We start from the raw sequence: 26441 nt of genomic DNA on the forward strand, positions 1-26441 counted from the left end.
GCCTCATGTCCTACGTTGGAATTTCACTGAGACTTACAGCAATCTGGCCATCAATCAATTCCAGAGTTCGGTTGATACATGGGTCGAAAATTTCTTGAAAGTCCGCACTTCTCCGGATTAGCTTACTAGATTACACTTTAGATCTAATGATAGACTTACGCTGTGATCAAGATTTCTCCATCCTCGATACCGCGCGAAGCATCTTCAGTAATGCCTACTTCGCTGGGTACCGTGATTAAACCCTCTGGTCCGTCCCCCGAGAAACTTGTCTTTGCATCCTCAAATTCCTTCATCAATTTGCTTCCAATCATGAGCTTCTCTTTCGGGATCTTTTTGTAGTTTGCCTCCCCAAGTTTTCCCTTCAGCCATTCCTTAAAGTTGCGATCCACAAAGGTTGCGCCACACTTGTCACCGGTTCCCACTGCTGCTTCCTCGACTTTGAAAGATGGGGAGACGCTTGATACGCGGTACGAAATAAGATCCTAGTGTAAGTTAGCGTTGGCCTTAGGCTTTTCATCTCCGCCGAGTTCACTTACAACTGTGCCACCACCGGCATCGCATAGTACAAAATGATCCCCCACTTGAATATCGTCGCCAGAAGCACCGCCCTTCAAAGACTTCAGAGTGTAAATAGCGGCAGCCTCAGGCTCGGCGATCATAGAAGTGGTGTACTTGAACTCTCCTAGACCAGCCTTGCCAACCGCCTGAAAGGTTAAATCTTTTGCGCGATCAGACCATACAGCCGGAACAGTGATGACAATCTCGATCTGTAGGGTACTGAGCAAACGATGAGAAAACTGCTTGATCAAGGTTTGGACCACGTGCTCATTGACGCCGGTCAGGAAATCCGCAACGACATCTTGAGGTTGTTTCCCTGGATACAAGGGTGGGTTGTCATCGTCTTCACCACTACCACCGATGCTCATATTCTCCAGGTTCCCAGAGAGGAGAGCTAGGAGCATTTTCAGCTCCTCCCTCTTTTGGCCCTCGTCGAGTTGGAGTTTCGTCCATACTTGACGTTCTGCTCTGGGTGGGATACGATTTCCCCATTCATATGTTCGACCATCTGCAAATGAGCCATAAGCCACTTGACTAGGGACCTTCTCGTTCGTAGCATTTTGACTCTTGCCAGGCCAGTTGTGAATTAATTGAATGCCCTCGATGCTTCCTCCGGCACTGCTGTCGCAGAAAGCAACTCCTACTCAGTATTAGCAGGGCCACTTCTGGATAAGTCATTAGATTCAATGAACTGCAACTTATACCTGTGTAGGTTGTACCGTAGTCCAGTCCAATAATGAGTCGTTGTTTGCTAGACGACATTTGAGATAAGTTGTGTCGTTACTCGTATCGTTTGTGGGGGGGGAAAGGTGGGAGACAAGACAAGAAAGGATAATAAAAGTCTGATGGTATGATATATGCAAACACTTTATTACCTATGAAGCGCACAATGGAGAGTGGAGTAAGGGACGCCTGAATTGCGGAGAAAGCGGCTGATAATGAACCCGTCGAATGCCTTCAGGGTTCAACACTTCCGAAATTAGCCTTACGCGATTTTTGTGATTCTTGTTGGCGATACAGTGGAGGAGAGGAAGGACGGCAGCAAAGGAACGGTAGCAACAGTCTTTTGTGGGATGCTAAAGTTATTATTCAAATGGTCGACATCCTCCCACCCCCTCCCTATCAAAGGCCACATGGCGACCCCACCGATTTGCTTTTTATGATACAAGTACCAACACGAGTGGACCGAGGGGAAGTCGGAACTTGCCAGTAAAGGGGTCCAATTCTTAATAACGCTTCTTATTGATTCATTTGTGGGGCGAATAGCAGATTCACGGGTGTCTTAAAAGCTCTATTCAAAACCGAGAGTGCCTCAATTTATCGCTCAGCTCGCCAATTTGGTACTACTGTACATGGGTGCTACTGGGCGCTTTTGCTAGCCATTTCTGCAGCCATGTTCCCTCCGAGCACCAATTTATCACGCGGTGTAAGACAAAACTTGAGTACCACCGGGAGGTGAGGCTCACAAAGATCCACGGGTTGAGCGCTTCTCAAGCATGACCCTCTTTGTTGGTTTCCCTAATAGGAAGACAGGGTGCAGATAAGATTCTTAGTATCATATCAATTCTGAGAGCTAAAATCGAGTATCGGCAGCGCATAAATTATATAACGGGCAGCTCCTCGAGCATCTTCGGCCAGTTCCAGCGTTGCGATATTCTGGCACTGCGAGCACCCGCACAGAAGATAGGCGCCACAAGCAAATCTTGACCAATCGGACTGCGAAGACTTGCCAATTCTCGCGACTTGAGAAGCTTTCATCGAGCCGGAACAGACTGTATTAATCTGAACAATCCCGATATCGAACTATACGCAGAATGTCCTCCACTGCTCAAGCAGAAATTGCTCAGGAATCGATTGACGTGGTTAGTGCAGCACCACCAGATGTAGGAGAGTGTGGACCTTCCCAGGAGGTGAGTTGAGGGCCTTAAAGCCTTAAAACTTTACTTACAACTGCCAGAGGGAAATGAAGGTATCCAAACACGACGGTCGTGACTCCCCCTCCAAAGAGGAGGCGGAAAAGCCCCTAGCAAAGGAACCAAAGAAAGAAAGCTCAAGATCCCAAGGCAAGGAAAGTGCAAACGCAAGCAATGGATCTGAGGAATCTCGCTCGAGGAAGAAATCAAGCTCGAAGCAAAAGGCGCACGTCGATAGTCGATCCAGAAGAGCGGTGAGTGAATTAACACTTGCGGGTTCGAAAAATGGCTTATAAAAACCCAAGGATTTTGTGGCAAAATGTCCATGGACAGAATACGAAATGTCCATTCACGAGCTTGATCATCATTTTGACCAACTCCGAAGCTTGCCTTCGCTCATTCATAAATTGAAGGAATTGAGCGAGGAGAACGAAAAGCTCAGAGCCTTGCAAGACGACATGCTCTCCGGAGTCGACCGTTTCCATCCAACTCCCGATTCCACTATTGTAGAAAGGGTGACAGGATTGCGGGGCCTGATTAGGATTTACTCGAGGTTATTCGCACGGCAATTGAAAAGCATCAGAGAAGGGCCCTCGGTACGGGATAGGCTCAAGGACCGCACTTTGACAACGCTTATCGATGATTCCTTATGGGAGGATTCGAGAAATATTGCCCCGTTGGCGGAGAGCGTCATCTGGAAGAAGATTGTCGACGATATATTCCGGAGTCCTTTCCAAGTATTCGGGGAACCGCTGGAAGCCACCTGGAAAGCGATTTTCGACGAAGGTAGGTTACTCAATTCATACCAAGCCCCAGCAGCTAAGTTCCCCAAGACGGCACAGAACCAGCAGATCCATATCCTGTCGCTAGCGAGCAATCCGAAAAGTGGAGGAATTCAACCATCCTTCACCTAACCAGCAAAGCCCGCAAGAACCCGGAGAGAGCATCGGCAATAGCCACGACCATCCTCGAACAATTAGAGGATAGACTCTCCTCCATACTTGGAATCGAGTCACACCAAACACCCGATCGGGATTCGTTAAAAAAGATCGTCACCGACTCTTGCGAGTTCGCCGTCCTACTTGGCGAACAGCGCTGCCGATTGAGATTTTACCTACCCGACGATGACTCGCATTTTGACACAGGCGATAATAGGCAAAAGTTTGAAGCAATTGGAAACGAAGAAATCCAGTTTGGGAAAGTGGCGTTTGTGTCCGCGCCTGGGCTAAGGAAATGGGGAAATGGGTATGGGGAGAATCTAGATGAGTTGGATGTAATTGTTGGAGCACGCGTGAAGGTGGTTGAGTTGTCTTGATGGTCTCATTTTTATTTTTATTTTATTTTTTTCTTTTCAAGTACTTGATTATAGTCACGATGTTTGCTTCTCGTAGCTATGGAAATTCCAGTACAGTATATCATACAGTAGTAGTCCATTCGCTCTGGGGTTGCGCATTGCCTGTCGTCGTTGATTTAGGCCTACAACCTTTGCCATGGTGCCGGAGACCATGCGACAAGACTCGGGATGCGGGGCGAACGCCGTTCTGGACCAACCAGATTGCTAGGATTTGACTTAGGATGCTTAACACAATAAAATATCTTTTTCTTTTTCTCCCTCCATTATTATCGCAAATCCAATGCGTTGATTTTAGGTATGACACAAGATGCTCAACCGCTACGGTACCGGTATTGAACCAGTACCGGTATGGTACTCGAGTATCATAAGGGAGCTGTAAACCACTGTTCTCTCCAAAAAACAAGCTTACATAATCCATTTAAGGCAATGATTGGTCACAGTATGATACAAGTATGGGTAGCTTAACAGAATCGTCTCCCCAAACTGTGGTTCGCAGCGGTGAGCATCACGCCAAACTACCCCCCCCCCTACGGCGAGTTGTGACATAAAAATCCAAAACACAATAGACAAAACAAAGCAAACCAAGGGAGCCCACCTTCTAGTCTTCAGAGACCCAAGCATGGAGCGCAGCAACCCTATGTAAATGGTTCCATTCCAAGAAAGTATTATATAGTAGTTGCGCTTCTCAGGTGACTTGGATGCGGGATCCCAAATCCCCTACTGGTGATTCTATCCGTAGAACCAGCAATATGGTACAAGTACCGTACGAAGACTGGGTTACAGTAATGGGAGCCTTGGGACCCTCTCTCCCTACCGTAGTCTATCTCCTTAGCCGAAGAGGGTTGGTGTCACCTAATCTAGCAAAATACCGGTAAATTATTGTTCCTGAAAGGCTCTGGGGATATGAGTTATACATTGTGATTAAGCTTATTTCCACAATCGCTCGACAGAGTGCGGACGGTACTGTACTTGTAAAGGAAATTGATCGGAAGGCCAACAATCACGTAAAAGGATACTCGATATCCTTGTCCTCTGGTTGGTTGTCTGGCAGATGACTAAGGTGGTCGCAGTACAAGTACCGGTACCTTGACAGCAGGGATGTGCCACCGGTACTGTACAGTACCCTCACGAGTATTTGTGTTTGCTATTTCCTCGTTTCATCGCCAACACAACCCTCTTCAGACCCACAGAATTACCAGCAGTCTACGGACACAATCCAGTGCTGTACGAGTACCTGCACGATACCTTGGCCCATGATTGTTTTCACGAATGTTTGAGAGGAAAGGGCGTGAGCAACTTACACTTGTCGAGTAGGCTACCGGTAATTTACTCGACAGCACCAGGTGTAATCCACCCGGCCACTTGGGTTTGTGTGGAAAATTGTCTGTGCGCATTGGAGCGCCCTTTCTAAATTCGGACTCGCTCTTTCGGGTTCGTTCATGCCTGGTTATCGTACGTGCAATACTATGGTGCTCTGCAAGCTCAGCCGCACAGCCCTGGGAATTGAGCGGGTGGGGGGATAGGGAGGAGATTTCCGTGCGGTAATGGTACTCGAGTACTTGTACGAGGACGGTCACCAGTTGTTCAGCGAGATGAATGCTGGTGATGTCTTTCATCTACGATAAAGATTCCCCCGCCGACCCACCGGTACGACAGCCGCAGCACCGTAGCTCACCGGTAAACAATCCCAGAAACACATTAAGAGGGGAACCGTTGCGACGAGTTATCATACTGGTTGGGTTGTACCGGTATGGCAGAAATGCGGGAGAAGCCCGTGGTGTGGGATACTCACACCATGGAGCACTCGTACTTGAGTACACTGGAAACTCTCAACAACTTAGACAAAGTCGAAACAATATACCGGTATTACCGGTATTATAACGGTGCTTCCTCGTGTCGTAGACATTGATGGGCATTGGCTGACCAAATGCAGTGCCGGTGAAATAAAAGAGACACGGTCACGCTTCGTCTAATTCCCCTAGACCCCAGGAATCAAAGAAACATGGCCTGATGTATGGTGAGTGTGCCAACCCGCAGCACCCATCATCATTTGGAAGAGTACCGGTATTGCGTGCTGTCCATAGATATGAGACGGTGGAATTGTTGGTTGGGGCATGGGGGAGAAGTAAACTCATACTCAAATTCCAGGGTCCTGGCAGCACTATTCCCGCTTACGTTTGGAATTGGCGAGTAAGCAGCTTATCATACAGTACCGCTATCATAACCAGGCAATTATTTGTGGAGCTTTGGAGGTTACGATACCAGTACTGCACTCGAAGAGTACGCCATGAGCCTTCACCCCCATGCTCAGAGCAGGAGTAAAGCATTAGCATCGAAGTTGCACGGAATTTCTTTATTTGGAGAACGAGGACCCGCTTTGGTACTTCCGTGGGCTTAGAAAACATCGGCTAACAACAGTTGCCCTATCTGAGGCGTTTGAATTTTTGGAGTCGTAATAAACAAACATGGCGGTGGCTGCCACCAATCTCAGATACAAGTACAGTACTTGTACTTGCATGATATCAAAAGGCTTCTCCAATGAATCATGCGGAGTCAAACACAGAAAGTGGGTCACACTCCCCCACTTCATTGACCAAAGGGCCAATGACCGGCCTTGGCGAGAGACAATGATGAACTATGATACAGGTACAAGCACTGTTGCTTTTTACTGCACCATCCCAAAACTCTGTACTCGAGTACTGTACAAGTACAAGTACCATATCGTGGGGCTGGATACGTTCGAATGCCCACATCCCTCCCCGTGGCAGGGCCTGCGCCCCCCCCCTTTTTCCCAATTGTATGCTCGCGGCTCTCGCTCGGGGGATGGAGGAATCGCAGAACGACTGAGTTGCCCGCTTTTTCTTTTCCTCCTATTCTCCGGCAGCGCTCGAAAAGTCGCTCTCTTTCAACATCGCGACATGTCGTGGAGATCACCAACCTTGACCACTTCACTCATCGCCCTAACTTCGAGATCCTCGCTATGGCCAACGCCCACGGATGCTCCAGCCGCATACCCATCATTTTCGAGCAACACTCCTGCTGCCATAACCTCAGCACTCGTCTCTCTGGGGGCGTGGACTCCTCCAGTCAATTGTCAAGGGCAAGCTCCAACGCTCACCTGGGACGTGGGACTGCATTCCGAGCCAAGTGTCCTTGTCTTGAACCAGTTTTACCGTACCACGGTTACGGAAAATGGTGAGCCTGCCACGAGCACCTTTGGATATGAATGCTTCCCACCGGGTTATCGATGGGATGCAGATGGTGAATTTTACTTTACTCCTGGCGTTTGTCCAATTGGCTATTATGAAGCAACCTCTACTGTGACATCTTCCTACACCATAACGGAGACTGAAGGATACTGCTGCCCTTCGTAAGTTGAGATCACAATTTTTCACAGGATTGTAGTGCTAATTGGATGGAAATCTAGTTCCTACTCGGTCTATTCGTCCGGCATCGGCTGTTACAGCAATCTTGTCAGTCACTCGGCACCCGTAGTGCGCTACAAGTTCGAGCCCGCAAGTGCTCTGGTCAATAGAACCACCGTCACCTTTTACGATGCTCTCACCACGGCCCCTGCCTCCGCGGCAGCCACGCTCATGGCCTCGTTCCCATCGATGACAGCCCCACCACAGGTAATCAGGCCCGCAATCCTAATCCGTTACGGTGGGACAAACGGAAGCGACACTTCCTCTGACTTCAACATTAGCACCTTCAAAGTGGGCGCCTTAAAGCTCACAACCCTCCTCTCCATTATTGCAGCTGTGGTACTCTGTATAATTCTGCTCTGTGCATGCGCCTACTACCGCAACAGGCGTGAAAAGCGCTCACTCCTGGTCTTAGTCCCAAACCAAAATCCAACCCCACGGCCAGTCGCCAACATTACTACAACATGGGTACCGACTCCGCACAATACGTATCCTAGCTCGCCGCCGAGATATCCCCCGCCTGTGACTGCCTTCAATCCAAGGAGGCCGGAGATGCCTGCCTATGTCCCGCCACCGGCGCAGCCAGCTAGCGAGTTGGCAAGTACTCATGTCGACCCGTTTGCCGAAATTTCAGGACTAGCTATACCACGACCTCCACCGGCTGTGCCAAAGCCCCCACCCACTCCAGCAACGCCGGTACCGGCACATACTTTCGGCAGCACTGGCCCCGGCCATGTTTCCCCGGATCCTGCACCAGGTGATAATGATGACAATCCCGATAGCCTTGGGACCGAAGAGGAAGACGCCTTGGCACGAGAAGCACTCGCAGCAATTATCGCCAGCGCTCTTGCAACAACCGAATCTCCAGAGCAAAAGGGCCCGTCCAAATCACCCCCCAAATTCGCTGTCCCTGCTCTTCCTCCATCTCAAGTCCCCTCCCCACCCCCCGCATCCCGCTTACCACCTCCAACCCAGCCAAATAACAACCCATTCACAGACGGAATCCCAATGCATGATCTTCCATCACCCACCCGCTCCCCTGCCTTGCAAAGCGAATTCCTCAACACCCTCTTCTCCCCCGCCGGCCCATCAAGGCCCAGGTTTTTGGTACCCGTGGCCTCCGACGTGCAGAACCCCGCGTCTTCCGTCGCACCCGCCATCGCCGGAAAACCAACACGTGAAGAATCCCTAGCGAACAAACTAGACCTCGAGCCCATGACACTCTCCTACTCGCGCAACACCCGTGACATAACCGCCGCGGAAGTCCGCGAATGTCGGGAATTGGTGCAACGACTAAAAGACGGTCAGAGCTCGGCTCAGAGAGGGGTGTACAGGGCTGTCCGCCGGATGGCCTCATGCAGGGACGCGTGGAACGCAGAGGATTGGGGTAGGGTTCTGGAAATTGTCAGGAGGCTGAGGGTTCAATATGGGATTGAAGTTTTGGTTTAACTTTTTTTTATCTTCTTGAGTTCATGAGCGATTGGCCATGTCACATTCTTTAATTGTTTTGGTTTCCTATTATTATTTTCCTTTCCTCTTTCCCTGGAAAGATTCTTTCTAAGCATTTTCGGTTGTGGTGCGGCGGCGGTGCGGAGTTGGCTTCTTATCATATTTATTGTATCAACACCATTCTTTGTAATTGTTTAGTTTAATGGAAGAGTTGCGGAGACGAGCGTTCGGCGGCTGATGTCAACGAGACTGGGAGTTCACTTGAAGGAGCTCTCGGATGCACACGGGTAGATAATGTACACCTACAGTACATTCAAACCCCTCTCACCAAACGGCTTGAGAATCAAGCGGGCCCTTGCAATACAATGTCTCAATAAACCACGACTACCGCCGTAATGCCCGACGCAAGGCTAGGCGAATCGGGGGATTTTTCTCCAGAGTTTCAATCGTCCATCTTCTCCAGTCCTGTCAACAAAGTGCAAGATACATGACCCATAGGGCAGAAAAAGCATTCGGGAGGCCTAGCAAGTTACGAGTGACAATGTGTGATATGAGTGCTATCCGGGGAAAATGTTAGAATTCGTGCACATTCATCACCACAATTATCTACAACAGCTTGCGCCATTCCCTCACCTCTCCTTAACCTTCCTTCCATTTCTTAGTTCTTCGGCATAGCAACCCTCAACTTCATCATCGCTATTCTCTTCGCTACTCATCCTATGATCAGCCTATCCCCATCCTCCCAGATTCCGATTCTCGTTCTTGTAACCTGCTTGTCCTATGGTTCTAACAGAAAGAAAGTAAACTAGAAACAGGATGAACACGGGTGGTGAAATGTTAGACGAGGATATTGTATGAAGGGAATAGATAATCCCACAGGAGAAAAAAAAAACTTCAATCAGAACTAGATAAATCACTTCGCTTCTTCCCCTCACCCTCCTGTATTTGAGCACATATGCATTGGAATTTCTAGTCCCCTCTGAGACTAGGCCCAGACCTCTCCCTCACATGGTTCAGAATGCCCCGACTTATCCCACCGTCGTATACCCGTTGCATAGCCAAAGACCTGATGCCCCATGCAAGCCGAACCTGTCATCATCCAACATCCGCAAACCACATCGTCGTGACCGTATGACGCGGCAACGGGCGGGGGCGGGCGACCCTAATCGTCGGGGATGTTCGCGTCGGGGATGCCATTACCCCCCCTCCCGGGTCCGTTCGAGCTCGCCGCGTCGACATCCGGGTAGCGGAGGAGGGTGCGAACAATCTGCGTTTGCCCCTGCGATGCGGCCATGTACAGTGCTGTCTGGTAGCTGTTCGCTCGCTCATTAACCCTCAGTCTTGGGTCTCGGAGTAGAAGCTTCACCACATCGAGGTATTCGAGGGCGATGGCTATGTGGAGCGGTGCCATGTTGCGCGCGTCCTTGGCGTTTATGAGTGTCTTTGGACTGGATAGGAGGAGTGCTACTATTTCGCTCCACCCGCACTCTACCGCTACATGTAGTGGCGTATCGCCGAACTGGTCGGTCGTGTTCGGGTCTATGTCTGGGTGGGACATTAGCGCTTCCACTACGCTTTCGTTCCCTTCGCCGGCGGCTAGGTAGAGTGCTGTGCGAAGCCATTGGTCTTGCTCGTTTATGTCCAGGTCTTTGTCTGCCATCATCATGCGGACGGCTTCGGTGTAGCCTTGCTTCGCTGCTATCATAATTGGTGTGCGCCCTTGGTCCCCTCGGGTTCTTAGCTTGGCTCCGTTGCGCCAGAGATTGCACACCACGATTTCGGGCTCCTTCTCTATCGCTTCGTGGAGGACTCGGTCCTTCCCGATTATGTCTAGGATGCCACGGCGGAGTAGGCGGAGTACGGATTCGTCATCTTCGCGTTGGGCGAATGTGTAGAGGGCCCGTTGGGCAGCGTCAGGATAATCCCTGTCTACAGCGCTGTCTAGGAGTGTAGTATTGAGGAGGGTGGAGAAGGTGCGGTTGGTCTGGAGTAGGGAGTTTATATCTCTCGGGGGGGCATGCTTGGCTATGTGAACCAAAATTTCCCGTGGTAATGATTCCATTGATATCATTGCAGTTTTGAGGAGGTCAATGGTATAGTAGGCCCGACAGCCGATAGAGAAATATGTTTGAAGGAGGTTTTGCAGCAAAAGGTTTTAGAGGAGGGCCTGAAACGATCAATTGGGGGAAACAACGGATATTAATATGACAACGGTTGGATCGAGGGTATGGACCTTCTGCTGAATTGGTAAGAACCTGCTCACCAGCGAGATGCCGTACTTTAAAAACTACCCCAGAACTACTCCTACTCTACCAAGCTTCGTAAGAATCAACTTATTCTCAAAGAGGACCAGATCCCCCCTCCCCCTCGAGGACGATCTCCACGGCACCATGCTCAGTAGATCCTAAGGCTTGTTTCTGACGCAATCGAATAGTTTCACCTCAGCTATTCCGCTAAACAGGTTTTACCTCTGCCGGGCGGACAAAGTCCGGTTTACGATGGGGAAACCGTGAGGGCTGGCCATGACGATTGCGTCGATCCAGGTTGTGTTCGTTGGTAAGTCGAGCATGGGCGCAGGGTAGGACAAAGAGCAGCGCCCATACTTGGTGATACTAGAGCTCCAAGTTACATATGGTGAGGTGAAGTGGGAAGCTTCGCTGGGGGCGAACATACCGTAGTGCTGTAATTTGCTGGTTGGTATGTGGTGGGATGCTGTGGTACATACATTTTTGGCTGGCTAAATTGGTCTGTTGGACTGTGGGCGAGACTGGCTGTGTGACATTTATATATTCGATCTTGGAGCAGAATGGGTAACGGCAGGTTTATTGCACTTGTGATCCTCCTAGAGTTGTATGAGAGCTGCACTAACGTACTCTTGGGTCTGAAATTTCGGGGGGCCGGGGAGCATTTTTTTTCCCTCAGTTGTACCGGTTCTGTATGGAGTAACTTGCATTCAGTGCATATCTATGCACAATATCGTAATAAGCGACGTAGGTGCCGTACTATGCTCGTTGTCAGTCTCGTCTGCCCTGGTATAATAACTCAACCTTTCCAATAACATTCGCTGATAAACAGGGCTTGTGCAAGTCCGCACAAGGACGCATATTGAGGCATTGTGCAAGCCATGGTGGCCATCCTCATGCACCTAAGAACCTGTCCAAGGCGCAAACATGTTGGGGGTATGGTGTTGGTTCTGGGGCGGACAATGATCCCCCAATACGCCTGCAAACGGGCTGGGGTTGCACGAGCCCATGTTGTACTGCTGCGCTGTACTGTACTATCGTAAAACCTCTTGAAATCCACTATCTCCGTAATGAGATCCAACACTTGTTGAGAGCTGACCTTATACTGTGTTAGGAAAACTCTAATCCTTCTTAGGAGCTCTAGACTCAGAATCCGCAGGGCTGACGGTGGTGCAGCAGTCAAATACCCCAGCATAACATGTCGACCACCTGTCAATTCCCGCTGCTGTGACTCCCCAGATCACCACCCCTGGCGATCCAAACCTGACCGCATGCGTCCTAAGACCAATGATCCCTTATCTTTTCCCAACCCACTTTCCTCTCACCTCTCGCACTCATGTTATAGACCCACGATAACCCTGGCCTATGAAATGATGGAAGACTACGGAACCCCGGACAGCAATTCTGGACCCTTTGACCCCTTCGCCATAGGTCCTCAGGGCCTGGGAATCACTTAACGCCGATGTATGTCTAGGACCTCCGCGGCATCAGTGTAATGTGATTAAGCATTCGGTAGACTTGGAGGAGCACGCACATGTGCGCAGCCTAACCCCGATGACCGGAGAGAACGGGGGCTCTGCATTGCAGGGCGGGCCCCAGTGCCGGAATCACCGTGGCGTAGATCTTTTTTGCCATTCCCAACCGCGTTGTAAATCTTAGAATACCGGTAGTGGACCGCACTCGTGGACTATAGCCAGCGCGGATGCTATCAGTCGAAGCGCAAGGCATGCGGGGGAAAAATTACTACAACCTTAAAAAACATTGGGTCCGAAACACCAGGGCTGACCAGTACTCGAGCAATGGTTGAACAAGTAATGTCGCGGTGGGTCGGGTGCGGGAAGATCTGTGACTCGCGCTCTTCCCCCAGGGCCTGCTGCATGCAGGTGCCCAAGAATCCGGAATACTCGAGCACAGTGGGCCAAAGTTTTGCGCGCATGATAAACCTCCCGAAAGTTCGCAGATAGATTCTTGATTCAATGAGAATAATCCCCGATCTAGACTACCATGGTCCAAGTTCCTACCCAGCTGGACAATCCCAAGACGACCGAGAACCGACGGGTGCTAGCAGCCCCCAGCTCAAACGACCAAGGTGAAACCGACAACTGATTGCGTCGAACACATCCATTACCCCGCTCAATTGCAGCAGGACCGTCATAGATGGTACGCCTTCTATGCAGCCGTTCCCAGTCCTATCTTCCGCTCGCTGGTCATGCGGAAACAAGCGGACATCCGGAACGATAGTAAAGATGTCCCCCCCACCAAATGATTAGAAATTACCGTCGATGCCCGAAGTGAGGGGTGGGTAGGTGGGTTGGTGGGGTCTTGCTAGGGGTCATTAGCATCAAGTTGCTCGACTGGATGCATTTTCGTTGATGCGGGTGATGAGTTTCCGGGATCGTGATAGCGCTAATGAGGTGTGGAGATCGGGAGAGAAGCCTGGGATGATGTGGGATTTGTTCCTAAATCGGGTTGGACACGGGAAGGGGATGGGACGTGGTGGAGCTGAGATAATGATGATCTTAGCCCTCGGGTGCTGGTACAGGTGAGACCGAGGTGGTGAGATGGTGAGATAACACTGAGATTCGAGTGAGGAAGGGTGATGGCGCCCCAGTGCATAAAGGAGAGTTAGAAGTATGATAAAGATATCCGAATCCATGGCAGCCATGAAGAGAAAGGAATACGCAATGATACGAACTTCCTGCCGTGAAATATGATAGTTTCCAATTATTATTTACTAAGTGTTCTCACTTCCAACTTCCAGATTCCCCTCTGGGCGAGGCGACACCGCTCTGATAATTATGCGGTGGGGGTCCCAGTATCACTACAATGCGACTGGAAGGGAAACTGACCAAAAGCAAACCAATTCGGTGAACCAGTACCTGCACGAAAATAAGGCGATAACGGAGAAAGAGGATGTAGGATAGTTCAGGTGGGAGTGGGAATGAGCGAGAAACCGTAAAGTCGAGTTCCAAGATTAGGGGTAACGGTTGAGTGGAGTCAGGATGACTTGGGATGAAGCGCTCCATAATAGCTGACGGTACGTGAGAGGGAGAGGGGTAAATCACGCAAAGAAAGGGGAGAGGGCGGATAGAAGATGGGAGCAATCGATGGATTTGTGTCAATACAGTATGAGGAAACTCCAAGGAGCTATACTGCGAGGACTCCCTAAGGCTCACTGCCATAGTATTGAGTTATACGATGTCGCGAATCTACTAGTACGAGTTACTACCGACACTGGGGTGGTAGAGCTTTGTGTCTGTCATCGTGGCTCGTGCACCAAGTAGACTGTTCAGCGCGAGTGAATTGGGGGTTCGTCGGAGTAGACTTCTGACAAAGAAACTATGGTATGATACTCATGACTTGAGGAAAAAGGTTTGGCGCTTTGAAAAACTGCAAAAGAGACCTTGTCTTAAAATATTCCTTGCCTAACCGCTTTTGTAACTCGCCCAGAGCCGCAAAAATTCTATTCCAACAACAACCCTTCCACGAACAAAACAACAAAAACAAACCCATTAACACTGATCCACTACCACCACCTTCAATTGAGAAATCAGGAGATGACAAGCTTCAAGAGATCCCTTGCGGACTCTCGTGAGTCCTCGGAACTATTTTCCAAGGTCTTCCTTAGATCTTCGAAGGGAAAATGCACAAAGATTGTTCGAGAGCTCTACCTCCGTCGCGATATCCCCTGTTCGTCAAAACTCTGCACTCGCTGTCTGGCAGACATCAGGGGAGATTCCTACGGGCGCACGAAACCTTTCGTTCTTTCTTCTGATGCGCCGGTTAATGATACTATCAAGGTGCCCCACTACATCGTCCCCGACACAAACGTATTCCTATATTGCATGGACGCTTTGGAGCACGCGGCGATTACGGACGTCATTGTTCTTCAAACGGTGCTGGATGAGGTACGAGCGAGATCGCTGCCGTTATATAATCGCTTGAGGGCACTGGTGGCGTCGGGGGAGAAGAGATTTTACCTTTTTCACAACGAGTTTAGATCTGAGACTTATGTGCGACGAGAGCCGGGAGAGACAGTCAATGATCGGAATGACCGTGCGATCAGGCGCGGAGTGCAGTGGTATCATGAGCATTTGAAGGAGGTTACCTGGGATACTGGAAAGAGCATTACCGTTGTCATGGTTAGTAATGATGGGGGAAATCTTGAGAAAGGAATGAGGGAGGGAATAACCTGTTGCAATAGTAAGCATTCTGTGTTGAAAATTGGGGAGAGAGACTAATGGGAAATAGTCAAGGATTATGTCTCTGGTATGAAGAACTCGAACGAGCTTCTAGACATGATTAGTGCTGCGCTAGAGGATGAGAATGCTAAGGTTGCTAAGGGCGACATGCTTTATCCAGAGGTGAGCATTCCATCATGAAGGTTACGATGATTCACTAACAAGAATAGTACTACTCCATGTCCAAGATGATGACTGGCGTCGGGGCCGGTACTCTTCACCAGGGGAAGTTCAACATTAGTCCTTACAACTTCCTCGAAGGCTCCATACATGTGCCATCGTTTGACAGACCACTCCTAATACTGGGCCGTGAGAACATCAATCGTTCTGTCCACGGGGACCAAGTTGTTGTTCGCGTCTTGCCCAAGGACCAGTGGAAACAGCCATCTAGCAAGATCATTGAGGAAGAAACCATGACCAAAAATGACAACCCGGAGGTTGGGCAATTCGAAACCATTGAGACAGAGCAGGAACGCAGGGCACTCATCGATGAGGCAAAGGTGTCACAAGGTGCCATCGGTGAAGGAAAATCCCAGCCAACCGCGCGGGTTGTTGGCGTTATCAAGCGGAATTGGAGGTACTACGTTGGGCATCTAGATCCTTCGTCCGCACCTTCTGCAGGCGGGAGATCTCAGAGAAATGTATTCCTTATTCCCATGGACAAGAAGATTCCAAAGATCCGACTTAGGACAAGGCAAGCGTCTGAGTTGTTTGGCAAGAGGATTGTGGTATCTATCGATGCTTGGGACAGAAATTCCAGGTACCCCACCGGTCATTTCGTCAGGTCGCTGGGGGAGGTGGAGACTAAAGAGGCGGAAATTGAAGCTTTATTATTGGAGTGGGATGTTCAGTATCGACCGTTTCCAAAGGCGGTGTTGGATTGTTTGCCAAAAGAGGGGCACGAGTGGAGAGTTCCGCAAGACCCGGAAGATCCCAGACTGCACCAGAGGGTGGACTACCGTGGGCTTTTGGTTTGCAGTATTGACCCGCCGGGCTGTCAAGACATCGATGATGCCCTTCACGCAAGCCGCATGCCAAATGGAAACTACGAGGTCGGTGTACACATTGCAGATGTCACACATTTCGTCAAACCCAACACCGCCATGGACGATGAAGCCTCAGTGAGAGGAACCACCGTCTACCTTGTTGACAAACGTGTCGACATGTTGCCAATGCTCCTCGGCACAGATCTTTGCTCGCTAAAGCCGCATGTTGAGAGATTCGCTTTCTCCGTCATCTGGGAGATGACGGAAAATGGCGACGTTGTCGACAGCAGATTCTCCAAATCGATGATCAAGTCTCGCGAGGCATTTAGCTATGAACAGGCACAGTTACGAATCGACGACAAGAGTCAGAATGACGAACTCACACAGGGGATGAGGACCCTGCTCATGCTTTCCAAGAAGCTGCGGCAGAAGCGTATGGCCGCCGGTGCTTTGAACCTGGCTAGTCCGGAGGTTAAGATTGAATCCGAATCAGAGACTTCAGACCCTATCGACGTCAAGACGAAGGAGATGCTCGAGACCAATTCTTTGGTCGAGGAGTTTATGCTGTTGGCGAACATAAGTGTCGCGGGGAAGATTTATGAAGCTTTCCCGCAAACCGCTATGCTAAGGTTTGTCACCCCCCCTTCCACACTCCTCTTCTGTATGCACTTGTACCCGATCAAAGCTAACAAACAACCCAGACGTCATGGCGCCCCACCAGCCTCCAACTTTGAAGAGCTCCAAAACCAGTTAAGGGTAACCCGAGGCCTAACCCTACACATAGACAGCTCCAAAGCGCTCGCGGACTCACTCGACCGATGCGTCGATCCTTCCAATCCCTTCTTCAACACGCTCGTGCGCATCCTGGCGACGCGGTGCATGCTCTCGGCCGAATACTTCTGTTCCGGCACCCAGGGCTACCCCGAATTCCGGCACTACGGCCTCGCGAGTGAGATCTACACCCACTTCACATCCCCCATACGCCGGTACGCGGACGTCGTTGCGCACCGCCAACTCGCGGCTGCGATCGGCTACGAGCCATTACACCCGACGCTGCACTCCATGGCGAAGCTGGAGGGCGTATGCGGTAACATCAACAATCGGCATCGAAACGCGCAGATGGCCGGGAGGGGTAGCGTCGAGTACTATGTTGGACAGGCGCTGCGCGGGAAGGTTATGGAGGAGGAGGGCTATCTGATGAGGATCTTCTCGAATGGGTTTGTCGTGTTTGTGCCTAGGTTTGGGGTCGAAGGCTTGATCCGTGTGAGGGATTTGACGCCCCTCGAGCCAAAATCTGGGTTTGATGCTGAGAATTACACGCTCACAGTTGAGGGGTCGATTGGGAGTTGGTCTGTGGGATTGTTTGATCGGGTTGTGGTTAAGGTTATGGACGATGTGGAGGAGCGCACGGGAAAACGGAAGATCAAGATGACGCTCGTAAGTGTTAAGGGTCGGAAGCTTGAGTGAATGAAGCGGTTATAACTACTACAGATTGTTGTTGCTGGTGGTGGTTACAATGCAAAACCTGTTTCTACTAGTACATACCGGTAATCTATAGCCGTAAATTCCGTTACGTCAAGTTAAACCTGTATCTCGAAGAGCCTGACCTTCCCAGCTTCATTCCCGATAGCTACGATTCCCGTCCCCTTCCCTGCCCAACTTATCGCCGTGACTCTGCCCAGGGGAGTCCCAGACGTGGGCCAATTCTGGTAAACCGCACAACTGGGCAAATGCACTGCAAACATCATTCGTTAACTAACCAGAAAAAAAAAAAAGCCGGGGGGGGGCATAAGAGTACCCATCCTCAAGGCGTCCTTCTTCCCTTTACTCGCCACAGCGAGGACCTGAAGATCGGGCGAGAACTCGATGACGCTAATGGCCGTAACCAATTGCTCAAGTACCCTCACCGGCTTCGGATTCTCCTTCGTTCCACCGACGAGAACATGGCCACTGCCGCCGAAGCTCCTAGTGCGATCGTACACATTTACGATCCCGCTCTGACTGCCAATGGCGATCCACCTGGTCCCACCGTTCTTGAGGACCGTGGTTGCGTGTCCGCCCTCGTCTTTCCAGCGCGCGACTACTTTTTCCGAGAGCACGTCAAATTCCCATACCCCGCCTGCTTTATTCCCGATCGTCAGGCCGTGACTATCACCCCACCAGGATATGTCTGCGACCCGGCCTTCAATCTTTGCGGCGCAGACCCACTGGTATGTCGTTGCATTCAGGATGTTGACGAATCCGCGGCTAGCGGCGAGGGCCATGAATTTTCCGTCTGGGGAGATGCGGAAGGTCTCCATTGACCTCTGCACCTCCGCGTGGCCGTATATCCGGGTTACTTTTTGGATAGTGCCTGTCGAGATGTTCCAGATGTGGAAGTATTTTCGCCTGCCGGCGGCGATTATGCTTGTGCCGGAGGGGTGGAAGTGGGCCGTTGAGATGGGGGTGTTGCGCAGGTGCAGGGATGTAGCGGGGGGGTTTGTGGTACCGTTTATGTGGTGTAGGCGGAGGGTCGAGTCGGGGCCCGAGGAGAGGAGAAGGGGGTGGTGGGGGTGGAAGTGGAGGGTCGATATCATTGACTGGCAACTTGTTAATTGCTTGATACCTAAAGGAGAAGGGGAATGAGAGGTCTACCAAACTACCACCATTACTATTCCCATCCGCCAGCCTCACTATCGTCAACTTCCCCGGCCGCAACCTCCCTGGAACTGTACGTGTCCAATTCGTAGTGCTCCTTAGGATCTCCTCGAGACTAGGCGCAGATCTCAATGCTTCCTGCTCTCCATCTTCTTCCTCCACCCCTACCCCGTCCATCTCTTCATCGCTACTCCCCGCACCTACACCATGCAACCTCGCCTTCTTCCTAACCGAATCACTAACAGCCCAGTCAGGCACGGGATAGATCCTCTCGAACTGCCTGCGCAGCCGCACAGAATACTCCTTCCCGCTGATGAGGTCTTCAGTCTCGGTATCCCGAAGCTTACGTAGCAAGCCCCGATTGGCAAGTGAGATGGTGAGCATTTCGTCATCAGAGTCTTGCCATGCTGGAAGATCTTCCTCTCCTTCCTCTCCTGAAGAGCCATGGCTGGCATCTTGAATATCCCTGGCGGGGATTATAGCGGCACTGGATGGCCCCTCATCGACAAAGAATAACTCATCGTCTTGAAGCGCTTGTAAGTCCGCTCCCGCATCTTCATCTCCGTCTCCATCTCCGACAAGCTCAATCCCTCCTTCGTCGCTGTCGTCAGAATTTCCACTCTCAACTTCATTCAATCCATCTTCGAAGCCTTCCGCGTCGCCAAAGATTAATTTTTCGAGGAACTCCTCTTCGGCATCCTTCTCTTGAACGGGTACTCTATTATTCGTTCTTTCCGAAGGCGCGGGCTCCGCGAGGACTAGGGATGTGGATTTTGAGGGCCTAGCTTTCGAGCGCGATTTTTTGCCCATCTTTGCCGCCTTTGTCAGGGGTGGGAGGATAATTGTAGGTTTGATGATGGTGGTTGTGGCGGGGGGGGAAGTGGTGTTCAAATGAGCTTGTTTTTTCATATATGTACTGAGCAGTTAATCAGATCTGCGCAATCAGTTTGATCTCGTGGGACGATCTGATGATCAGATATGCCGTGCTCACCTGTACCCCTGTAGTATTTTCCATCACAACAGGATTTTCCTTGTTGTCCCTCTGACTTTCAACATTCACAACAGGCTCGAGCGTAGATCGAGGGGATGCTAGTGATACTGTACTGTACACCACGAGACCACCTGATAATATTAGTCGTATATTATCAAAACATCATTAATTGCATTGGTTCGTCGTTATTTAGGCGGACAATATCCTACGGTCCATAGACTACAGAGGTATAGCCCCCTAGGTTAAATTTTTGTATATTTTACTGAGCAGTGGGAGTTCGGCTAGCAGAGGGTCCGGGGGGGGTGAATAGGGTAGTTGATTATACTCAATTAGGTATCACACTCATCATACCGAAATCCTATTTGGGCCTGCGCTAGACAACACAACACAACACAATGCACCTTGCTATGATAGCAAACTATACAAACCTTACGGGCTATACCTCCCTGCATATGATACTCAAGGACTGCTGTAGCAATCCGAAATTGGGTCACGTCAGTACTGAATCTGTGAACAACGCACCTGGTCGGCGAAAATGGCGGGGAAAATTCATTCAGTAGAGGGGAAACGGTAGCTCGATAAAGATCCATTGATGCCTTCTAGTCCATCGGTTCGGATCTCAATCTTCACCTTATACCAACGGAACACAGTTTCGATCGCATTGCAACATATCAAAATGCTACCCCTTAGACGTTTCCCTCCTTCCTTCATGCATTTCGGGTTCACCACGGTGCGTGGGACGATGGGAAATCGCATGTTTGCCTCCACTTTTGTGAGTTATCTGGAGCACGGGCTCTTGCAGTCAGTTTGCTAATATGAGGAGGCAGAGGAGTGGTGATATACCTACGAAGAAATTCGATGCGATACTGGCTACCCAACTGGAGCTCAGGGATGGAGAAGAGCTCAGAGAGAAACCCAGAGAGAACGCCAAAAAAGCGCTCACGGAGGTGCTATCTCGGGAACTTTGCGTTGAGGTGGAGAGGGATAAAACCTTCAAGTTTGTCGGTAATGGTCGTGGCTTCTGCATAGCTTTGGAAATTGCTGGACTCCGAGAGGAGTGCGAGCAAAGGCTTGGCTCGATGGGAAAGGAGATCGCATCGCTGGAGAAGAGGATCGCATCGCAGAAGGAGGAGATCAATACACTTAAAAAGGAAGTGTACGGTTTGAAGATTTTTTCGAAGGGGTACTTCTTGGTGCGAGATCGGTTCGTCAGCAACCATAATCGTCATATTCTTAAGCACTGAAGCGAGTCGGACGACGAAAGCATTGATGAAGTAAATGCTGCAGCGTATTGGAGCGATGTCTGTGTCGACTCTATGCTCTATACGTCGCGGGGGGTGCCAGGATGGCCAGAAAGACAAGACTTCGACACCTTTAAGACACTTCACGGGAAGGAACCAGCATGGCCAGAAGGACAAGACGTCGACACCTTTAAGGCACTTTACGGTGTGGGACCCGAGCTAGTGTCCAAAATCAGTGAGTAATCCATGCTATTCTTGAAGATATTTTGACTAACTTGTTCAGAGCACTCAGAGACTATCAATGTCCTGAATGCTCATGCTGCAGCTGTTTCGTTGAAGTCCAAACGCCCCACTGCAAAATTCCGCGAGACATTTAAGAAGATTGTTGAACTCCTGGAGCGGGGTAGCGGTGATGGAGGATATCCGGATGGATTGGAAGATGCTTATAAATCATTTTGGGAATGTAATAAGCAATAGGTTAGGGTGATAGACTGACGGTTGACTGTGGTGGAGTGCATTTGGGTTTGGAGCGCTGGCTGACCTGTGAGCTTTGCGGGAGTGTTGAGGTACAACTGCATGAAGGGTAGATATCTCTTTCGGTTTTGGCTTTTTATTATAAGTTAGGTGAATTAGAAAACTTTTGAGAGGTGTTGGTCTTGAGTCGGTATGTACGCGACGTCTTGTCCTGGTGGAAGAACCTGACTCCGGGAGTCTCCCTGTTGCCTCAAATTCCAACACCATTGAATGATCAGTCGGGTGATAAAACACATCTGGTGGTTCCGGCTAGACTTGGGGTGATATTGTGCCAAGAATTCTTACTATCTACTAGTCATACTGCGGTGTAGTGTGCACTGAAACTCCAAGTTCATACAGGTAGGTAAATTGATAATTCGAACTAAAATCCAGTTCTCGACTTTTCCCGACAACCTGCCTTTCCACGCCGCTTTTCGGCTGGGGTACTAGCCACCTACTCCGACTGTGTGCTTCCAACCACCTGCATGGTAGGGGGGCTGCAAACTGCCCACTCTTACAACTTTAACTGCTACAGCTTTGGCCTCCGCCTCGACCAAACGCTTCTCCCTCCTCCACCTCCTGCTACTGCTACCTTCACTCCCCGTGACGCCCAATCCTGCACTGGACTTCCAGGGATCTTGTCCGAGGGTCTAGGCCTCAAGCGTACTTTTCATTCCGCGCGGTAAGGTGACATGCGAATCTACGGTCGTGTATCTTCTCATGTCTTTTCTTTTTTTCGATGTATTCTTTGATGCAGACGGGTGGGCCTTCACCGGATGCTGCTGCTGCTGCTGCTGCTGCTGGTTCCCAGGGGAGTAAGTGTACGTCTATGCTTGCCGGGTATGTTCGCGATGGTGGGATTGAGCTTTTGCGGCGGAGGAGGATTTTCGAGTTGGGCCTTTTGGCGGCGGAGTATAGTATATTATCATACAGAGATAATTCCTGAATTCACCCCTTTCGCAGCGCTTCAATAGGAGTGCTTTTTTTAGTTCAGTGATGTGCTCTTCTACTAACTTGATACAAGTCCTGGCTCTGGAGATTGGCCAATCTTCAGCTCGCTTCATCTTTTTTTCCGTTCGCCACTTAATGCTTTCGTTGTCATTGTTTTTCATTGGTGTTTAAAACAACCCACTAGCTCTTCTAAGAAGAGGACTAACCTCAATACTGCCGCCTAGTAGGAACTAGAGGCTTATCATAGGTGGAGAAGGCGAGTAGCGCGGCAGTGAATAATTATCCTAAAATGTGAGTGCTGGGGGTGGGGGGATGCTTGGATTCACAGGTTACGTTTCGTTTTTTTGTTTTTTTGGCTATGGCTACCCAACTGGTCTGTTATTCCTATTGAGCAATATATACTATATACTCTGCCTTTTCGCCTTGGACCTTTTCTGTTCGCAGGGTGCACAATGATGGCGTGAGATTATTGTATCCGCCGTCATAAATGATCACTCAGGAGAAAAGGATATCATAATTATCATAATAATTGTAAGAGTCCGGTATGTACTTTTATCACCCAACACAACTACCTGAACTAAACAGTAAAGACAGGGGTATATATTGATCTCGATAAACACATCCTCCATACTTCCAACAGTCACTAAACATCCACTCTCACTCAGGCTTGTCCTCTTGTCCCCTCTATTCTGCTTTTCCTCTATATACTCCCACGCGACATAGTGGTGGAGGATTTGTCGCCCGGCCGCGGCGCGATGTTGCGCTGGTGGTGGAGTTTGAATTTTGTATATATATATATGTATATTGATAGGGGGTTGCGGGGCCTATCTGCCGGCGGTAGTGCTCGTTGGACGGTTATCGAGGGAGATACATTTCGTTAGGTTCGAGGTTTAGCACAGATGGCACTGGTGAGGTTTGTTTATCATGGTTAGAGATTGCCGGGGGCTTGGCTATCTCTTTCTGGGGTGATAATACTCCTAGCAGAGATATGATATGATACGGAAGGTGCTTTCCTGATGTATGATGTGATACTGTGGGGAGAGGCAGGGCTGTATAGTAGATTGGCTCATCCCTGGTAACATAATCCTGTGGCAGGGGTAGGTACCTTAAGCACGCCTACTAAACGAATAGCGGGACGAGGACCACAGCGACATGATTCATCGAAATAAACTTCATAAGGACGCCTACTGTTGGTGACTGCCGCTGTCATTTTGTCTCCCCCGCTTCAAGTTATAATGGATAAATTATCTGATATGGGCGGATACACTGCTGCCTTCCAAGGATGCACTGTTCCGAAGCGCATTTCTTCAACGTTTATAGGAACAAGGGAAGACTTCACCCGAACAAACAAAACCCCTACCTGAACGAGGGAAACCGCTATCCAACCATGAAACGATATCACAAACCTGTTGTGCATGTCCCCAGCTTATCAGCTGTGTTAAGAGCATGTCCACCAGCCCCCCAATTTCCAACAACTCGCCGGCATCGCTTTTTGGAGACTGTGATGATGTCACATTGGATCTAAATTATAAATATTTTAGCGCAAGAGTTTTCAGGCCACTCCATTCATAGGAAGAAAAAACTGGGAGGAAGAGACGCCCAAAAGATGAGGGCTATGAGGACATGGCCCAAGGAGGAAGGGGCCAAAAACTCCTCCACAGAAACAGAGCTGGACATTGGAAGTCTGTACAAGCAGATCAGAAGACTACGGGAACAACCTGGCTGGGCTGAAGACACAATTTTGACAAACAAGAGAACGATCACGGAGCTGAGACAAATAAATAACAATCAGCGCCACATGATCAAAATGGCAAACCTCACGATGGAATCGGTAACGATACGATACCGCACTGCAGAGGACAAGTTCAACAGGCTTTGGAGGTCCATGAGGATTGCGGGTACGAAATGTTGAAGCTAGGAGAAACAGCCTGATGGTACTCACGCTTAGGAGGGGAGAAGCTAATATCACGAACTTGGCTTAGTAAGAAAACAGTTTTCAGATGACTTATGATTATGAGTACTAGGTACATTGGGGCTTTCATGCAAATGACCATTTTGGGCATATGATTTGTTTATGTTATGATTTGTTATGATTTGTACATGGCTCGTTTATGAGTCATGGGACCTGTACCTGGTAAGTATGCCTTGCAAATATGCCTTGTAGGTATGCCTTGTACATATGATTGATGTTTTCCACATGACCTCGTTATGAGATCATGGGTTTCGTGCAAGTGACCACTTCGGATCATATGATTTGTTTCTTCCGTTATGATTGGTTTATGAGTTTTTACACATAACTTCGCTATAGAGTTATGGGTTTTGCACATGTGACCACTTTGGTCATATGACTAGTTGGATATGTATCATATGGAAAAAAAAAAAAAAAAAAAAAAAAAAAAACAATATTTCAAAGCCAGTAGGTGCCACGTGATTTGAGCCGCATATTTGGTATGCTGTACCGGAAGAGGACCGTAAGAGTTCCAAATGTGGAGCGGAATCACAAAGGCAGAGACCGAATGAGCAAACGTAGAATTGAGATTGATGTATTAATTGATCTCAAAGAAGACAGTTAAGATTAAAGAGAGAAAATGAGGGAAACCAGAAAAGGGGAAAAGTATAGAGGTAGGCTTATGGATAGAGGAGTGACATATGCAGCCACATGGTGTCACTCGTGGTGGAGTTTTTTTAGTGGGAGCAGAAACACAATTCCTAACACCAAGGTGGCCAAGGACGGGTGCGCGTTTGGGATAAAGGCGACTGACGTGAGCTGTAGTTGTAGAGAGGGTCTGACCTTGCGATACGGAGCTGGGGGCGTTGAGCAATTACAACACGGGGCTTCACGAAGTAAAAAAAATCTATTCCCCCATTCCTGGATACAAAAAAAAAGAGAAAAGAAGCCTCGATTGATGAATCTGCACTATCTACCGTATCATGCCCTACCCAGTCACCCATCAAACTCCATGCTTTATCCGCAGGCATCCTTCCCGTCGAGTGATAACTACAAATCCAGATCTCCCTCTCTAGCGCCATACGCACATCCCATAGGGATAGACCACGATAGCTGGCACTTACTCGTCTTGCTTGTGGTAGTTGACCTTGTCGTTCCAGCTGCAAGGCATCAGCACTCACAATCTACCGAGGAAATGGTACGGAAACCTACAAAAGAGTCTGGACAACGTTAGCGACCTATCAACCGTCTAAGAAAGAGGAATAGGGAGTAAATACCTTGTCGCCATTCCCCCAGAAGTAATTCTTAGTCCTGATATTCTGGTACGGGTACTCGGTCCTCTCCTCTAGCGGGGGCATATGCGCCCAGTGCTCCCAATGCTCATTCCAAAGTTTGTACGCATTGATACCCGCGAGGACGACAGCGGGAATAACGAGGCTATTTCCCCATCCCATTAGTCCTCCTCCATCTCTCCGATCCTCTATCCATATGCGAGTTTGCCGAGGGAACATACTAAATAGAAAGCTTCCTCCAAAGCTCTATTAGACAATTAGCCACCGCCAATGTAAAGTGCCCGGGGGAGACATGTAGTACCGCTAGATTGGGCAGCATGCTGCTTCACTGCCTCACGTTCCTTGACAAAGATGCTCTCAGTGCGCTTCGGTGCCGACTCCGTGGCGAGACGGCGAGCTTGTTGTAGGATGCGTGGCTGCGTGCGCGTAGTGCGGGCGAGGATGCGAGCGGACAACATTGTCGTTGTTGCTTTGTGAGCGGAGGTGTGGCGGTTATCGATTGGCGACGAAGTTGGACTTGTTTGAGGATTTGTTTCGGCGGGTGAATGGGATCTAACGATGGAATTCGTTTCAGGGATTGGTGGGTTGATGATTATGTAAGGTGGGTTGGTGTCATACCGGCATATGAGTACTTGTAGTACCGGTATCATAGCCCAGTTCTTGGTTGAATTGCCGGTAATTTATCAGTCTCCCCCGAGG

General features: G+C 49.6%; 3 protein-coding genes; 1 reads left to right on the forward strand and 2 right to left on the reverse strand.

Moving 5' to 3' along the window:
• Positions 1 to 1426, reverse strand: part of GSTUM_00001078001 (uncharacterized protein) — a 2646-nt gene extending 1220 nt beyond the window's left edge. The window contains exons 1-5 of the mRNA XM_002838372.2: positions 1263 to 1426; positions 537 to 1198; positions 160 to 482; positions 38 to 107; positions 1 to 2 (exon numbers count right to left, since the gene is read on the reverse strand). The exon at positions 1 to 2 is cut by the window's left edge and continues 229 nt beyond it. Of these exons, the coding sequence (XP_002838418.1) occupies positions 1 to 2; positions 38 to 107; positions 160 to 482; positions 537 to 1198; positions 1263 to 1320 (1115 nt within the window). The 5' untranslated portion in view covers positions 1321 to 1426.
• A 12187-nt stretch (positions 1427 to 13613) lies between these two features.
• On the forward strand, positions 13614 to 17636 carry GSTUM_00001081001 (uncharacterized protein; the record flags this gene model as incomplete). XM_002838373.2 has 6 exons in its annotated part: positions 13614 to 14314; positions 14393 to 15145; positions 15194 to 15306; positions 15354 to 15620; positions 15720 to 16798; positions 16871 to 17636. Exons 2-6 carry the CDS (start codon positions 14500 to 14502, stop codon positions 17634 to 17636), a joined length of 2871 nt encoding a protein of 956 aa, XP_002838419.1. The 5' UTR covers positions 13614 to 14314; positions 14393 to 14499.
• A 7747-nt stretch (positions 17637 to 25383) lies between these two features.
• GSTUM_00001085001 (uncharacterized protein) lies at positions 25384 to 26290 on the reverse strand. XM_002838374.2 has 5 exons: positions 26044 to 26290; positions 25964 to 25988; positions 25728 to 25887; positions 25571 to 25610; positions 25384 to 25518 (listed from the first exon to the last, which is right to left on the reverse strand). Exons 1-5 carry the CDS (start codon positions 26198 to 26200, stop codon positions 25454 to 25456), a joined length of 447 nt encoding a protein of 148 aa, XP_002838420.1. The 5' UTR covers positions 26201 to 26290; the 3' UTR covers positions 25384 to 25453.
• Between the last annotated feature and the right edge of the window lie 151 nt (positions 26291 to 26441).

This window comes from Tuber melanosporum, assembly GCF_000151645.1.
Source record: "Tuber melanosporum whole genome shotgun sequence assembly, scaffold_247, strain Mel28".
Lineage (NCBI taxonomy): Eukaryota > Fungi > Ascomycota > Pezizomycetes > Pezizales > Tuberaceae > Tuber > Tuber melanosporum.

Coding starts and splice junctions, on each gene's coding strand:
- GSTUM_00001085001 (XM_002838374.2), bottom strand. CDS start 26,200: ATGTTGTCCGCTCGCATCCTCGCCCGCACTACGCGCACGCAGCCACGC. Junction 25,989..26,043: donor GCATGCTGCCCAATCTAGCG/GTACTACATGTC, acceptor ATTGTCTAATAG/AGCTTTGGAGGAAGCTTTCT. Junction 25,888..25,963: donor TGGAGGAAGCTTTCTATTTA/GTATGTTCCCTC, acceptor ATGGGGAAATAG/CCTCGTTATTCCCGCTGTCG.